This window comes from Rhinolophus ferrumequinum (assembly GCF_004115265.2).
Source record: "Rhinolophus ferrumequinum isolate MPI-CBG mRhiFer1 chromosome 15 unlocalized genomic scaffold, mRhiFer1_v1.p scaffold_54_arrow_ctg1_1, whole genome shotgun sequence".
Lineage (NCBI taxonomy): Eukaryota > Metazoa > Chordata > Mammalia > Chiroptera > Rhinolophidae > Rhinolophus > Rhinolophus ferrumequinum.
This window is the reverse complement of record NW_022680357.1, coordinates 12963760-12981760: the sequence shown is the minus strand read 5'-3', so window position 1 is coordinate 12981760 and position 18001 is coordinate 12963760. Positions and strand designations below refer to the sequence as shown.

The following is an 18001-nucleotide window of genomic DNA, read 5'->3' as shown; positions in this document are numbered from 1 at the left end:
CATGAGAAAAATTAGTTGAGAAATCAGGGTGAAGGAAAAAGTCTGTGGGAATTAAAGTTGAACCATCAACATAGACATTACTTGTTCAAAGGAATGTATTGACATGAAGTCGAAAACAAGAGTGGAATCAACATCAAAGGTTAAGGTCAACATTTCTGAAACCAGGACAGGAGCATGTTGAAGAGAAGGGGCCACGATCACATCAGTCGTTCTTGTCACTCACTGTTGCCATGTTGTAAGTGTGTGTTTATGGCCCTCTCTGCTGCTAACAGTGAGCCATTCTTATAAATAAAAATATGTTAATGAATTTATACACATGAGTACACTTTACAAAAATCCTGCGAGTCTTGTTCTAAGAAATAATTGGTTTTGGAAGGTGTCCTCAAATTGCCAGTTTTGAAACATGTTTCTGTGTTGTAGTGCTGTTAACCTTGCTAGGATAGCCGAGTGGTACGTTATCTTAGAATCCAGTGGTGTTGCTTTGTAAATATGTTTGCAGAAGAAATGCAAAGATAAGATGTAAATATCATTGTGGAATACTCCTGTGTGAAGTTAGCTGATCCAAAATCTAGCTTTGGACAAGCAATATCAATTTTAACAGCAAAACTAAAATCAAAGCAAGCAGACAAAATATTTCCAGCCCTAAAAAAGGAAATGAGCTTATATGAAGCAATTGTGCAGTCTAACGCCCAACTTTTATTAGCTTTGGACACTGAACAGTTCAGCACAGCATGAAAGAAACTCTTTTACATCTGGAATATTTGTCACAAGACAAATATTAGCAATTAGTGCTTGTGTGTTTTAAAATCTCATTTAAGAATAACTTTTACATATTAAGTTTTTGTGACATCTTTCAAGGTTTAAATGATAATTATTGGGCATCCCTTTGGTGCTTATGTTTTATTCTTTTAATGTTTCCTATTACCAAATGTCTGTATTAGATAGAGATTATTTACTGAACTATGTAATTATGTCACAGTATATTGGCTCATAATAATAACCCATGCACGTATTATTATATCTTCACCAGAGTACCCCTGGAAATTTTACTATAACCCTATCACAGAAAAGCGAGTCACTGTTTTATGGTAACTCAGGATTATTTAAAAAGACATAGAGTACTATTAAAATATACAGAATAATTTCTGATTTGGGAATTTTGATTCCTTGTTCTTAAAATCTGAAGATTAATAACTGTTGAGAATTTGAAAAATTAAAATTTTCTGACAAGGGTGCTGGTGATCCAGTCGGCAAAGGTTAGGTTTGTCACCAAATAGTGCTGAAACAATTGGACCATGGTGTGTGAAAGAAATGAACTTCCACTCTTACATTGCACCATGTCTACAGTGAACTTGAAATGGACTTATAGACCTAAATGTAAGAATTAAAACTATAACACGTCTAGAAGAAAGGTGGGGGGAAAAATCTTGGTGACCTTGTATTACGGACTGAATGGTGTCTCTCTCACTTCCATCAAATTCGTATGTTGAAGTCCTAACCCCCAGTGTGATGATACTAGGGGGTGTAAGTAGAGTTAGATGAGGTCATGCAGGTGGGGGCCTCATGATAGGATCAGTGCCCTTGACAGAAAACAGAGCTGGCTGTCTCCTACCATCTACAAAGCATTGCTGAGAGAAATGAAAGAAGCGTCAAATAAATAAAAAGATATGCTATGTTCATGGATTGGAAGCCTTAATGTTGTTAAGATGTCAAGACTTTGTTCTTTATTATTCAATATTGAATTTAGCCAACGTGATCTACAAATTCAGTGTAACTCCTATGAAAATCCTGATGACGTTTTTTGCAGAAATACAAAAATCCAGTCCATCCTGAAATTCATATGGAATCTCAAGGGACCCCAAACAGCCAAAACAATCTTGAAAAAAAAGAACAAAGTCGGGATTAACACTTTCTGATTTCAAAACTTACTACAAAGCTATGGTAATTAAAACAGTGTGGTATTATTGGCATAAAGACAGGCGTATGCCCAACAGAATAGAGGAGCTCAGAAATAAATCTTTACATATATGGTCAGATGATATTTGACAAGGGTGCCAACACCATTCAGTGGGGAAAGAATAATCTTTTCAATAAATTGGGTAAACTGGATATCCACATGCAAAAGAATAAAGTTGGACCTTTACCTAACACCATATATAAAAATTAACTCAAACTGGATCAAAAACCTACAGGTAAGAACTAAAGCTATAAAACTCTTAGAAGACAACATAGGGGAAAGCCTTCACATCAGTGCATTTGGCATTGATTTCTTGGATATGACACCAAAAGCACAGGCAACAACAACAAAAATAGACAAATTGGACTCTATGAAAGTTAAAATGTTTTGTGCATCAAAAGACACTATCAACAGAGTGAAAAGGCAGGTCACAGAACGGGAGAAAATATTTTGAAATTATATATCTGATAAGGGATTAACAAGTAGAAAATATAGAGAACTCCCAAAGTTCAACAATAACAAAAAAATCAACAACCTGATTACAAAATGGGCAAAGAACTACCTCTGATAACAAAAAAGGTTAGCAACATCATTGCAACAAGTTTGCAAACCTAATTGTCAAGTGAGAGTCAGACACAAAAGACTAAATATGTATAATTTTATTCCTATGAACTTCTAGAAAAAGCAGAACCAGAGGGACTAAAAGCAGATGAATGTTGCTGGGAAGGAGATTGAGTGCATAGTGGCACCAGGAATCTTTTCAGAAGAAGGGAACTGTTCTATATCTTGATTGTTGTAGCGCTTACATGGTTATATACAATTCCCCAAGTTAACCAAACTGTACACTTAAAATGAGTGAATTCCATTGCCTGTAAATAATACCCTAATTTAGAGGGAAGAATGCCCTTAGAATACCCTTAGGGAATAATACCCTAATAAAGAGGGAAGAAATTTCATGGGGCAGCCAAATTTTTGTGGTCTTACAGAAGAAGGAGCTTGTGAATGTGATCTTTCTATTAACAAACATTTTTTTCTACTAAAAGGAAGAAGTTAATGGAGAATCTTGCAGAATTTGTGTGTAGTTGCTGCATTGTTAATGATATCTTACAGCAAAATTCTAAGTTTGACCTAAGAGTCATTATAATATAACCAGGATGGCGTATGATTTGCGTCTCCCACATAAATACTAATCAAGGTTTAATGTTCAATTTTGACATACCAAGTTGTGTCTGTAACATTTCATTTTTTAATTAGTCACCACTTGTTCAGTGGATTTAAATGTGTTCTTCATATTCATTATAAAACAGCTCACTTCGTGCATTATAATTTTGCATGCAAAATAAGCTAAGACTAATGGGAGATTGTTTTGCATGATTTTCATTTTGACTTTTGACCTTCGAAATCAATCCGTAAAGGAGTGTCCTATCAACATACATGTATTGAGAATGTCTACACATAGTTCACACATGCACACAAACAGCCCTACCTTAAAAATATATAGAGTTAAAATTTTAAAGGCAGTAAGTACTTCATATATCTCTGGTTTTCAGTGTATGATAAAAACTGTGTTTGATTCAAAACTGCTTTAGTTAAGCTATATGGGATATAATTGTGGTTTTTATTCTTATTAAAGAATGATAATGGAGAAGATTTTATGTTGGTGTGGCTATTAACATACACATACACATATGCAAACATGAAATGGATTAATTGCAGGCATATCTGAGGGCTTTCCCTGGCAGAATGTCCAATAAACAATAGCCCTTCCTAAGAAGCAAAGGATTCTTATTTGAGAGCACAAACTACAGATTAGGAACTAAGAAACATGTTTTAAATTAATTGAGAAAATGTTCATGAAAATGCTTTGTAAACTTAAAAGTTATATAGAAACGAGAACCTTCCAGAGACAAGCTCCTGGCATAGTCTCTGAAGCATAATAGACTGTCAGGTGTTTGTGGGGAGGGACATTACAGACTCAGGAGGCCTGTAGGGCAAAAATACCGTGGTCATCTCTGGTCAGGATAACACCATGAATTCCAGCAAATGCCTGCAAAGTCGTCATTTGCAATTAATGCTAAGACTAAAGCAATCAGTTCCATGTTTTTTGAATGTCCACCTAATGTTTGACAAAAACGTACTCCTATATCCAGCCTTTTCTGTCAAGGCTTTCTTCACTGAGCATGTTTTTGAGATTCATCTGTGTTTTTGCGGCTATTAGTGGTTCCTTGTTATATGCTGCATTTTGTTTCATCGTATGCATGTGCCACTTGTATCCATTTCCTGTTGACGGACACCTGCACTGTTCCCAGTTTTTGTTATAAATAATAAGGATGGATGACTTCAAGTCCACATGAGGCAGGCAAACTGAGTGTTACGGGAAGCATGGAGGAGAGGAACAGTAGGCAGAGAGACTGGGGAACGTTCTTGAGGCTAGTGGTGATTGAGCAGGAAGAGACGGTACCCACCGCAGCACTGAAATGGGGACATGGGGTGTATTGAGGCTGATAAGCCCTCTAATGGGACGAGGGATAAATGGGAACGTGCTTGTCATGGAATTCATTAAGGTAAATGTATATCGTCTTTGCACCTCCGCTGCCTAGTGGAAGATAGGGCTAGAAAAGCAGATTGGGACCCAGATGACAGAGGATCCTGGGTGCTGTGCCAGGCAGTATAAATTTAGGTTTGTAGTGGAGAGCCATGCAAGTTTTTGAGCTGGGAACATCCGGATCAAGTCTCTGCTTCGGAAGAAGTTTGGCACCATCGGAAGGACTGGATTTGAAGGGGAAGGGAAATTGGGAAGAGGAGAAAAAGGCAAAACGGACCAGTTAGGATCCTGCTTTAGGTCTGGGGCAGGACAGGGAGGGCCCTCAGTGGCAGTGGGTGAGGGAAGACCTGGACTGGTGGCCGATGGGAATGAAACGGCTGTTTGGGGCGGGCTCGGGAAGGCACTGAGTTGGTGGAATAGTGGTTAAGGAGGGGGTGAGCTTCTCTGGAGGAGAAGGGCTCCGGCCTTGGAGAATGAGGAGGGGCAGATGCTGACTCCAAGGGTATGAGCCTGGCTGGTTGGAAAGGCATTCGGTTGTGTCGTATGAGACATTTTGTTTATGGTCAAGGCAGCTTCTTCCTTTCATTAATAGGTTGACGATATATTTATTAGTCATGTAAAAGCACACTTCAGTCCTAGACTGTGTCACAGCAGGTATCAGAAGACATTCTTCAATGAAATTTACTTTTCCTTATTTGTTACGCTTCATGCTTTTCAACAATTTTTTTTTCTTTTAATTTGGAAATAATTTCAAACTTTAAAAGTCACACAGATATTACAAACATCACCCATATATACTCGTTATCCAGACTCATCGGTTGTTAACATTTTGCTCCATTTGTTTTTGGCTTTGTAGTCACTCTCTTCCTTACCTTCCTTCTCTCTATGTATATACAGCAGGTCCTCATCATTTTGTTCAGTGTTATTATAATGTTGGTGAGATGCCATCATTTATATCAATTAGCCTATGGTAGAATTGGTTTCGTTATACATCGTTTTGCTTAAAGTTGCAGAAATGTGTTCTCTCCCCCTCCGTTTCTCCCTTTTTCTCTTCGTCTCCCCGCCCCTGCCACCAACACCCTATTTTTTTCCTTAACTGTCTGCGAAGAAGTTAGATACCTTATGGTCCTTATCCCTAAATACTCTAAATGAGGATATTCCTTTATATAACTATAGTAGTTATCAACTTCCGTAATTTAACAGTGATCTAATACTTTACTGTTCATACATCAGTTTTATTATTTGATCCAATGTTATCTTTGTAGCTTTCCCCCCTCCAGTGTAAGATCTGGTTTATGATCCCGCCTAAGAGCCAGTTTATGATAATGTGTTGCGTCTAGCTTTCATGTCTCTTGCAGTCTTTTTTATGACAGTGACATTTTTGAAGAGCACCGGCCCTAAAACATGCTTTTCTTCTTTTCAGTAAAATAGTTTTCATTTGGGTTTGTCTGATGTTTCTTCACGATTACATTCAAGTTATACAATCCTGACCAAAATACTACATAAGTGACATGTCCTTCTCGGGGTGTCAGTCTCCGGAGAGACACTTGAGGACCATGCAGATAGTCTACGCTTTATCAAAATATCTCCCCAGATCTAGCATCTATTGATGGTTTTTGAATGGCTGGGTAGCCAGAGTTTTTTATATGTAAAAAACTGAGTTTTTTAAAATACTCACTTCCTAGGGCAGGTTTGAATAGTATGTCCGCATTCTCTGCCCCTCTTGGCCCCCTCTCTGGGCTTGCATGGTCTCTCTTAAGTGGTATGACTTGATTTTTTTTTTTTTAATGCTTTTCATAACTTGGGGACTATAATAAAAAAATCTATTTATAAGACCCATTTAGAAGAGACAGGACTCACACTGGCCATGTGGTCCCTGTTTTTATCAAGTTATATTTCAGGGAACATATTTTGTTAAGGAAAAATCGGGACATATAATCTGATTTAATTCAACATGTCAAATCCTATAAAAGAAGCCAGGTTTAATTATAAGTTTGGCAAGTCACCTCTTTGGAATAGAAGAGAACTATAGGAAGGTGGGGTATGTCTGTAAGTATATTCAAATGCATGAGCAGGGTGGTAACTGACAGACCCAAGATTTCTGTTCTGCTTGTATCCATTAGTAGTCACATGAAGTAGCAATGCTAGCTTCTGATTTAAGGTAATCAGGACTATTATTTTGTCATAGTAGTTCTACCAAAATAGAGACCAGGGATTACCTTTAAAAATGTGTTCTTTTAGGCACTAAGAACAGCTTAGATTTGGATATATGACCCAAGCGTAATGTCGAATGTTCTTCCGCATAAGCTTGTCCTGGGTCAGCTTGTAGACTTCAGTTCATAAGAAAGTCTTAAATTGCAGCCGCTGCTGCGTTGCTGATTGCTAGTTAAGTGTTAATAGAATTAAGAGTATTAAAATAGTTTTATAGCCCAGACTTCCTGTTACTCTTAACACCTTTCATGTTGTTCCACTGTTTGCATTTCAGCCCTGCAGCTACCAGCACAGCAGGGAAGAGAAGTCTGAGTCCCAGTCTAGCCGAAGCTGGCATGGAGGCCAGTGTGTCTGGGGAGATTTCTGACCCTGAGCTTGAGCAGACCGATTCCTGTGCAGAATCGCCCTCAGAGGGAAGGAAAAAGGCCAAGAAGTTTAAAAGAATGAAGAAGGACCTTTCTCCAGCAGGTTTGTATCGGCTCTTTCTAAAGCTCTGGTATTGTGTACTCTTCAGTGCCCTAGAAACTCATATTTTTGGGGAGAAATTATAGCAGGGCTTCAGTTGGTGGCAAAGCCCATGTGGTCTTCCACGGGACCAGATGTTTTAAGGACCAGTTTAATTTAATTGAAGGAACCCCTTAAAAGCCCTGGCTCTTGAAAGAGTAAGTAAGGCTTGGTTGCGGGGGCGGGGGTGGGGCCTGGTTCAGGATGATTAGTCCATTTTGGTGTCTTCTCTCCTCCATGGTTTAGAGGTTTTACTGATGTGTTTAAAGTAGCCTCCGTATTTTAAATGTACATTTAAATTTGCACAGAGGCCTACTCCTACACATGTTATTTTCAGTAGCAGAGTTTTCACTGTTCCCAGCAAAACCCCAGGCAGCGTGGATTTCTCTTATAAGCAGAATTATATAAGGAGCAAAGGAAACAGGAAGTCAGCACATGTTGAGAGCCTACTGTGTGGTAGATGCTGTGGCAGAAGTCTTTTCTCTCCTTACTGAGTTTCATTCTCACAATAGGCCTGACGTAGGGAATCCCAGCCTTGTTTTAGTGATGCAGGGGTCTGGGCTCAGGGAGATGGGGAAACACGTGCAGGTCCGTGCAGCTCATAAGAGGCAGACCCAGAAGGCGAGCCCTGGCCCACCTGGAGCCGAATCCCACATCCTGTCTGTCACGCAGGCACGCCATGGAGGGTCTGTGGCCTACGTCACAGGGCCAGAGTGTAAGGGAGGAGAGGGTTTGCTTGTCAGATGTGGCCATAACCTGGTCAGGCAGTAATCACGGTGACAATGACAGCCACTGCTAACTGAGTGCTTACCAGGGATCCAGCGCCACACTTAATTTCTCAACGGAAATTCTTCCATTTAAATCCCTGAGGTCGTCATCTGGGCCGTTATACAGTGAAGAAAACAGGAGGCCTCAAGGATTACCTGCCTCGCCAAGGTCACAGAACCCTTAATTCTGTCCTATAAGAAAGCCGGTTCTGCTGAGCACAGTTCCGTAGTGTCTGTTCGGCATAACAGGGCCACAGACCAAGCGCCATCGTCCTCTTCTTTGGACGCCCTGGTTAGTAGAATCAACAACCAAAGGCATTTGATCCATACCCAGCCTAGGAACTCACAGTGTTGCAGTTAATTCCTTTCTTTTTGCATGTGGCCCAGTCTGACGTTAGGAAGTTTTCTGCATCTCATTGATATTAATGAAATCAAAGGAGCAGCAAAGTGTTGCTTATGCTTTTTGTACGGTATGCTGAAGCCTAACTTTACCTGAAAACTTAAACTCTTGTTTGAAGCCTGGGTTGTGTATTTGAGCTGTCTCCTTACATCAGGGTGTCTCCCTTTACTTGCCTCTTTTTCTCTCCCTAAAATAAGTATTGGAGAAGTTTTCAATCTGTAGCATAGTACTTAGTTTTCATCTGTGATACCATGTTACCCCTGCCAGTTGTACCTGCTCGACAAATGTTAAATACTAGATGTTAGCATGACTTAGAGATCAGTTTGAGCATGGTTAGGGGAGGGGGTCCCCTGTTGTATTCCTTTCCTTCACATCTCATTCTCTTTCGACATTTTCATTTTATCTGTTACTTCTCAGGGACAAGATTTCAGTGTTTTTTCCCCCTTCTCTCTCAGCATAATCTTAAAGATATTAAAATTAAAATACCTAATAATAGACTGACTGCATTAATAGATTAGCTCCTTTTATAACTTTCATCATTTTAAGTGAAAACTTTATATGAGTTATTTGAGGTTTTGAATTTATAATATAGTCATTAAAATAGTTTTTTTTCCTCTCCCATTGACAGTAAAGCTGTCACTGCCACAAGATGTGAGCTAAAAAAATGATAGATTTTGTACTTCGTTTGTCAGTCCTGCTAGAGAGAGAGAAAGAGACAGAGACAGAGACATCTTGACAACTTTTAATTGAATCAGAAAACTTGAGAGAATTGAGCTTCCTTCTGGAGCACCGTTCACACAGTAAGACTTTCCAAGGGTGGAAGTTTAATGGATCCTTTTCGGGTGGTTTGTTGTAAGAGTTTAGTCCTAATAGGATTAGCAGGATGTAAGTCAAGCGATCTGGTGCTGCTGGACTGACTAAATCATCGGACTTTGATGGCTTGGTTCCTTTAATAAGATCCGATAATGAGTCAGAGTACGAAGTTCAGCCTCTGTGAAGGGTCTGTATTCACCTCGCAAAGGTTCCGCGTGTATCAGTAGCTGTGCGGGCCTTTTTGGATGTTGGCTGGAACTGTATTAGAGTGTTTGGTACAGTGGGTGGATGTCTGTCCTACAGAGACAGGTTCTGGAGCATCAAGTCTGAACTCTCCTCCTAGGGAGAGTATCTGACGGGCTCGGGGGATTCACAAAGGTGTTGGGCGCCTGGCACTGTCAGCGAGGGTGTGACAAGCGTGAAAGACAGGTGCTTCACCTATAGGGCATGTCCTCTTTTCCAAGGAGGAAGTAGCAAACAGTCGGACCCTGGAATACTGTGACTGTGGTAGTCCTAGGGCAAGTGTTGCCCAGTAAACCCCACACAAAACAGTGTCGTTTTTCTTAGTTACACATTGTAATCTCTCAGGTACACGGAGAGTAAAAGCCTGGACCCCTTCTGAGATAACACAATGACCCAAATTACCGTTTATTACGTTTATATATCAGACGCTGTACTAGGAACTTCCTTTTTTACCTTGTCTAGTCCTTATCAAAACCCAATAAGGAATATATTATCTTCAATTTCTATCGGAAACCAAGGCTCAAAGAGTTACAAACTTGCAAAGTCAAATACCAGGGGTGCCAAAAACATGTATATGGGTGGACACTTTAGTCAACGTGGCGCAGGCAGTAGTTCGCCATCATCAGAAGTGTCTGGACGCTGATGGGAACCACTTTGAGCATCTCTTATCATTGCAGACGTCCAATGTGACTCGTATTCATCTTTTGCTATCAGTATATATTGAGTATTACAATTTTAATACAGTTTTCCTGTCCTAAAATGTGTCTACATTTTTTTTTGGCACCCTCTGTTTAGCTGGTATGGCCGAGGTAGGGGCTGTCTGATCCAGAGCTCACACATTGCACCACTCCGCCATGTGTCAGATTGATCCAAACTTAGAGGAAGCAAAGGATTGTGTACAAAGGAATTCTGGCAGCTGTTCCAGATCAGAAATGATTACCAACCTGGACTTGCAAATGATGAAGTCATGTGATAAAAATCCAAGTGACCACACCCCTTTGGAGCTTCTGTTTCATGTACATATTATGGCCTTAGTAAATATTTTTCTCTCATGTGTTGTTTCTATCCTATTTTTAGGAAGCAAATGAGTCGTGTAAGTCCCCTCCTTTTATACTTATTATGATTAGTGTAGATTGGTAGTGCTATCTACTTTTCCTTTGAGGAATTCAAGGTACGTTCTTGGTTGGTACAGAAAGGAAAACAGTTCTGTGTGCTGTTTATGCTGGAATAAACTATCCCTGGGCAATGTTCCCCAGGCAGTGTTTAATGGGGGAGCTTCCACAGCACACTTGTCCTTGCTGACTCAGCAAATAGTATCCCCAGGGTCTGAAGAAACCCCAGCCTCGGCCTCACCCCCTCACTTCTACAGGAAGTCACATGGCCGCCAGGGAGAGGCCTGACGCTGAGCAGACTGGCTCCTCTCAGGACCCTGAGGGACAGACAGTCCAGTAGCTGGAGGTTCCGTCAGCACCCTGTTCAGCAGCGCTCGCCAAGGAGTGCCAGGAGACAGCGACTATCTACTGACTATTTTGTCACCTAACAGAGAAGCTTCTCCCTCGTTGTCTGCCTTGCATTTAAAACATAGCACATTAATCTTTGAAATGTTTGCCAAGAGCCTTGAGTTTAATTGGAGTCTTGACTAATCTGCTGAACTTTTCAAGCTCAAACCCTTCAGGTCACAATGCAGAAGTGTAGCTAGACAAGCAGTCACCTTGTGCCATTACAGGTCTCTTTAGGGTCTGGAACAAGATCTGCACTTGCTGCTCGTGGTCCCCTGAGCGACCAGGCTGGGAAACCCAGTGACCTCCCCAGGAGCTTTTTAGTTACTCAATTAAAATGGGGTTTCCAGGGGCCGGCCCGGTGGCTCAGGTGGTTAGAGCTCCGTGCTCCTAACTCCAAAGGCTGCCGGTTCAATTCCCACATGGGCCAGTGGGCTCTCAACCACAAGGTTGCCGGTTCAATTCCTCGAGTCCAGCAAGGGATGGTGGGCTGTGCCCCCTGCAACTAAGATTGAACACGGCACCTTGAGCTGAGCTGCCGCTGAGCTCCCGGATGGCTCTGTTGGAGTGCGTCCTCTCAACCACAAGGTTGCTGGTTCGACTCCCTCAAGGGATGGTGGGCTGCGCCCCCTGCAACTAGCAACGGCAACTGGACCTGGAGCTGAGCTGCGCCCTCCACAACTAAGATTGAAAGGACAACAACTTGACTTGGAAAAAAGGCCTGGAAGTACACACTGTTCCCCAATAAAGTCCTGTTCCCCTTCCCCAATAAAATCTTGAAATAAAATAAAATAAAATTGGGTTTCCAGCCTGAATGTGACAGGTGAGGTATGTGCTGTGCTCCCAGCGTTTCTGTGCCCTCCCTGCTCCTGGCAACCTGCTGGGCCCCCATCAGCCACCCCAGGAGCTCTGCCTGCTGTGGTAGGAAACCTCCCATTATCAGGCCGTTTGGAGCACTTCCCAGTTAAAATCTTTTATGTGGCACCCAAAGGACCTTTCCATGTACAGAATTCCACTCTGTAGAAAATCATACGATGGCACGTGTGTAGTTGTTTAGATTGTTTTGGATTCACCTGAGGTGAGATGGCTTACCTCTCCGAGTTTCTCCCTTTCTTTCCACGGTAGTTAGTTGAAACATAAGCAGAAACAATCACCAATTGTGTTTACCACTTTTTAATTTCTTTTGTTGTTTTGGTTAATAAAAATAATGTGCTCACTCTGAAAATTTATAAAATAAAGAAAAATAGAGGAATTATACCCCACAGTCATTGATACTATTAATATGTTTTACTCTCATTTTTTTACACATCGTTGGTATCATATTATATACAATGTAGTATCCTGTTTTTTCTGCATTTAAAAAAGCCTTGGCCAGATAATTTTAATTATCAGCATAATATTTTATATTAAAATTTTGTTGGATTTTTTTTAAACAACAGTCTTCATATCTTTTGCAGGGATAGCTTTAAGATACACTTTGTGTTCAATGAAAGTCATCACTTTCAGGTGTACAGTTAAATGAGTTGTGACAAATGTGTGTAGCCATGTAACCATCCCTGTGATCTAGATAGAGAACAGTTGTATCATTCCAGAGGACTCCTCATGCCCCTTTGTAGTCAGCCCCTCCCCCTCCCCTAGACCCTGGCAACCAATTGATCTGCTTTCTGCCACTGTAATTTTGCCTTTGTCAGAATTTTCTGTAAATGGAATCTTACGATAGGTAACCTTTTGAATCTTTCATTTAGCATAATGCATTTGCTATTCATTCGTGTTGTATGTATCAGTGGTCCATTCCTTCTTACTGCTGAGTAGTATTCCATTTTATGGGTGGATTGCTGTTTATCCATTTTGCCAGTTGGCATTTAGATTGTTACCAGTTTTCAGCAACTAAGAATCAAGCTGCTATAAACATTTGGGTACAAGTTTTTGTATGAACTAAGTTTTCATTCCTTTTGGGTAAATGTCTGTGAATGGAATTGCTGGGTCATGGGAAGTGTATGTTTAACTTTACAAGAAACTGGAACACTGTTTTCCAAAGTGGCTGCACCATTTTGCATTGCCAGCAGCAGGGTGGGAGGTTTCCGAGGGCCCTGCACATTGACAAATATTGGTATTGTCCATTTTAGTGTACTTGATGGATGTGTAGTGGGGTGTCATTTTGGCTTTGATTTGAATTTCCCTGATGACTCATGATGTTTAGTATCTCTTCATGTGATTGTTTGCCATCCAGACCTCTTCTTTGATGGAATATCTGTTATATCTTTTTGCCCAGTTTTTCATTGGATTGTTTGTTTTCTTATTGAGTTTTGGGAGTTCTTTATATATTCTGGATACAAGTTCTTTGGGTTGTTTTGAAAATTCTTCCAGGCTGTGCTTTTTTTTTTTATTCTCTCTCTCTCTCTCTATCCCTCCCTCCCTACCTCCCTCCCCGTCTCTTTCTGTCTTTCTCTCTCTCTCCTTTCCTCCCTCCCTCCCGCTCGTCTTCTGAGCACTTTACAAAGATCTTTTCTTACCACATTTAAAAAGATTTATTTATTTTTCGATCACAGTTGACTACAATATCATATTAGTTTCAGGTGTAAAACATAGTGATTAAACATTTATATAACTTATGAAGTGATCACCCTGATAAGTATACTACCCATCTTTTCATTCTCTTAACAGTATTTTTCAAACATTGGAAGTTTTAAATTTTAATGAAATCCACTTATCAGTTTTTTTCCTTGGATTATTCCTTTGGTGTCATATTGAAGAAATCTTGGCCTGACTCAAGATTGCAATGATTTTCTCCTATGGTTTCTTCTAGAAGTTTTATAGTATCAGGTTTTACACTTAGGTTTACAATATATTTTGTGTTCATCTTTGTATATGGTGTGATTGAGGTCCATTGTAGTAGGAGGCAGATGCCCTTAAGTATCTGTATAGAAAGAAAAATTATTCTTGAATAATTCTTTGCACTCTAGTAAAACAAGGCTGTGAAAATGAGATCGTTTGGAAACTGACCATAGCTTCTTATCCATTAGCTTTGAGACTGATCTTTGGACAGCCTACAGTGCTCCCTTTCTGGAAAGTGCTAGAAAGCACACTGACGGTGACCTCCAGCTCCCCTCTGGTGTGGGTCTCCTTCATGGTTCCTGGTTCCTCTGTCCACATCACTCTGGCTCAACAGCTGCATGTTAGGTAGTAAAAAGTAGCATCTCTGACCGCAGGCTGTGGCTTCCTAGGGAACAGCCATGTCCACCTTATTGATAAGGGGAAGGGACCTAATGTGCATTCAAAATTTGCTCTGTGCCAGGAACTTCGTGGTATCCCAGAAGTCCTATGTCACATAAAGTAGTAGTCAGTCCGTCTTGGACATGGGCAGTGAGAGTGGTTCAGAGTCACCCAAACAAGGATTACCGTGCGTTGCTTTTAGCCATTTGTCTTTTTGTCCCCCTCTTGGCTAGTTTTCATTTACTTCAGTTCCCCACATTTGGTGTGGTGGCCTTTACGTTTATAATGGCTGATTGGCTGCTGTAATATTCTTTGATATGTGAATCATAAAAATGTCTTTATTGAGGTTTGTTTTCGTCTTTTCCAATAAGCACTATACGAATGTGTGAGTGAGAAGGTCAGGCTACTTAAATCTCGTGGTATTTATAAGTTCTGGAGAGGGGAGTGTTTGTGTGTGTGTGTTTAATAATCTTTATTCTTTTTCTCACTGGATCGTGGGAGTCTTTTTCACATGGACCATCTCCTGCCCACCTTCACTTCTTAGGAGTAGTCTTTCCGTCTTCACTGAGAATTCCAAGACGTGTAACACAGCAAATGAGACCCAGAAGACTTCAAAGTACCCCCTCCTGGTCTGCTCATCCTGTCTTTCTGGATTTTACCTCCATAAGTCACCAGAAGGGACTTCTCATTTAGCTGAAATCCCCTTGTCATTTCAGATGTTTGGACCTAGTTACCTTTAGGCTTTCCTGTCATTGACAGCAGCCACTCTCAGCTGAGCAGTGTCCTCCTTTGTGGGACACTGGACCCCAGCTCTTCTTAAGAAGCTCTTCTTACTCCCCATTTTAGACATCATCAAAGACCTCTTCCCTTTTGGAATCTTGGAGTGAGAGTAGCTGGGGTTTGGCTCGGCCCGAGTTCTCTGCCCACTCTCCAGTGTATGGCTTAAATGTCACATGACACCTGGCCTGCCACACTCTCCATAGGGACACTCCCTTTCCTGACTTAGTTCCCATTCTCTAGCTCTGGACATCGGTGCTCCAGCCCTCATCAAGTCGTGCAGCTACTGCTGCCTGCGGCTGCTGCAAAAAGCAGCATAGATGGAGAAGAAGGGCTTCTGACTTTGGGATGAAGCTGTTTGTAATGGAAGAGGTCCCTTTAGTCCAAGAACACCTTAGAAAAGGCTGCAAGCTTCTTCTATCCCTGTTGCGGCCTCTGAACCCCTGCTGGTCTCCCTCTACAGCCACTAGACCCTGGGATTTCTCATCTGGGTGCCCGTACACCCCAGAACACAGAAATACAGCCTTCTGGGACTGTCACAGGGATCTTGGTTCTGTGGAAGGATCCAAATGCCATCTCAGCCACTCACCTAGCCTCTCTGAACCTGTTCTTGCATCTGTAAAATGGGAATATTGGTACCATTGTGTTGGGCTTTTCTGAAGAGTACATGAACTAAGTGCCCAGCATGGCGGCTAGCAAAGAATATGGTGAGTGCTCACCGGGAGATGTTGTAAGGAGCCTCCTGTTAAGGAAACTGAACAGAAGCAACCAAGTGGGGAAAGGTACCTCATTCATCCTGCCTGCGATAGATGTGTCTGTTGGAGTCGCCTCCGTTTGCTGGCCACCAGTCTCCACAGACACGAGCTGTCTGTGGCCTTTTCCCCGTTGTGACTGTGCAGCCACACTGCTCTGTACTGGGCGTTCTGGTCCCCTCACCTTGTTCATCTCGTTTTGTCCTTTCCCACCAGGAAGCGTCTCGGACAGCTCCGCCAAGCTCTTTGAAGTTCCTGACACGTGGTAACCAAGACCCGCGTGAAGCCCATCGTGGGTGCTGTTGCTGAGAAGGAGCCGGCCAGCACGTTTGGAAGCCATACTGTATCTACTAAGTGTGGTGTACGGGAGGGGGTGGAAACCCAGTGTGTGTCCTGGAAAACAAACGAACACCCAGCTTTTCTTTTTCTGGCTGTGTTTTTTTCCTTCCTTTTTAATGTAAACTGTCTGCTGACACTCAGCATGGTTGCAGGCTGTTGTGAATGTGTACATTGTTAACCAGTTATTTGTCGCTGGTGTGAAACCTTCCCTGTCATGAATTAGTGTGTTTAAGAATCCACCTGATGGGGAATGTCGGCTGTGACATATGCAAAAAGAGCCGACATTCCTGGGTGCTGGGATCATGACCCTGGGGTTGAACTCCTTCCTGTTTCAGGAAGTTCCCATCTCCTCCTCGTGCTCAGATGCTGGGCAGTCAGAGCACGTGGTCCGGTCTCCCAGTGGAGAGACCACTTGTGTCTCTGCTTCCCACCTTAGCTGCCTGAAAATACGGAGCTCGCACGCTTGTTTTTTCCAGTAGGAAAATTTCTACCGATGACAACGTCAGCCTGTAAAGGAGCTTAACATATGCCTTGGCCTTGGGGCATATTTATTTAGAGCTATTTTTCCTAAGATGCGAGTTTGTCACAGAGGAACAAGTAAAAAAGTTAATTTCTGTTTTTCCATGTAGTGCTGTGTTCACGTGTCAGTGTCTTAGCCTGGTTGTCTCCTCTGTTTGGGTGGCTGTCGGGGGGTAAGGTGGCATGTGTGTGTATATCTGCGTGTGTATGAGTGTGAGTGTGTGTGTGTGTGTGAAATCACGTCACGTCTACATGTACCAACCCTTTCTCTGTTGAAGCAGATCACAACAGCAACAATTTCCTGGATCTACTTCAGTAGAGCTGCTTCATATAGATGATCATTGTTAGATATTTAACATTTTTGTATCATGGAAATAAAAATGAAAAATGTATTTCCAAAAGATGAAAATTAAAGACATTTTCATAGGATTCTGGTTTTTTCCTTTTTCTCTCTCTGTTTTTTTAATGAGTGAATAACGTTTGATCTCTGTGTAGATATCATTTCTCTCTAAAGACCACTCCTAAAAGTCTCTGTAAGTCACCAAGTCTGGTGTTTGTGGATTTTTTTTTTTCTTTCTTCACCTGTAACCCTTATACTGTCTCAGCAACTAGTACGCCTGGTGCTAGAGTTGAGCCCTGTGGTAACTGGCTGTGTGGGAGGGTCTGCATCTTTTCTGCAGTGGAAGGAATCTGAGCTCTCACAACTCTGATCCGAATCCGTAATCCGTGGTGTTATGCAGATTAAAATTTGTAAGGCACTTTCCCCACTTAGGAGCCTCTTAACATTTTCCCTTCCCACTTTTTCTCCCTTCCCCAGGAGTTTGATAGTCACAAAGTTACAAACCCAAATGTGGCAGGAAGGTCCCACCTCTTCTAAAGCTGTCACTGCTCACAGCTCAGTGGGGAAGTGTGAAGGGAAGGTGAAGACAAACAGTAAAGGTAGATATCAAGGGAGGGGGCTTAATGAGAGCTGGACTCTGCTGTGTCATTAAAACTTACAGGGAAAAACAGGCAGTGCCTGTCCCTTCTTTTTACCTAGTGAACAAGAGGGAAAACCGACCGAAGACTATGATTGGCGTACAAATGAAAAATACATGTGGCCTAATGAGGGTGCCTTGCCAGGAAACACAGATACGATGGTGGGCTAACAACCCCAGATCTTCAGCTGGAGAGAAATCAGGCCTCTTGCCCCAAGGTAATGAAATTTCTCATCGTCCCCTAAAACCCAGTGCTTCCTGCTCCAAAAGCTGTGCAAACACACAGGTTGCACCCCTGTCACTACTGATCTAGAGAGGGGTTTGGAAAGGAGTGCTTTCAAGAAAATGCACTCTGTGCTGCAGAGTTTATGTTCCAACTGCAGCTCTGTGTTCTTGGACACATTATGTTCCCTCTCTGAGCCTCCGTTTCCTCAATCATAAAATCAGAATTATAAACCTGCCATACAGGATTAAATGAGATAATG

At 41.8% G+C, this 18001-nt stretch overlaps 1 protein-coding gene across 1 annotated transcript in view; it reads left to right on the top strand.

The window, feature by feature from the left end:
- PARN (poly(A)-specific ribonuclease) overlaps positions 1 to 16909 on the top strand; it is a 127977-nt gene extending 111068 nt beyond the window's left edge. The window contains exons 23-24 of the mRNA XM_033101250.1: positions 6988 to 7181; positions 15898 to 16909. Of these exons, the coding sequence (XP_032957141.1) occupies positions 6988 to 7181; positions 15898 to 15950 (247 nt within the window). The 3' untranslated portion in view covers positions 15951 to 16909. The remainder of the gene's footprint in view (positions 1 to 6987; positions 7182 to 15897) is intronic.
- Positions 16910 to 18001: the final 1092 nt, after the last annotated feature.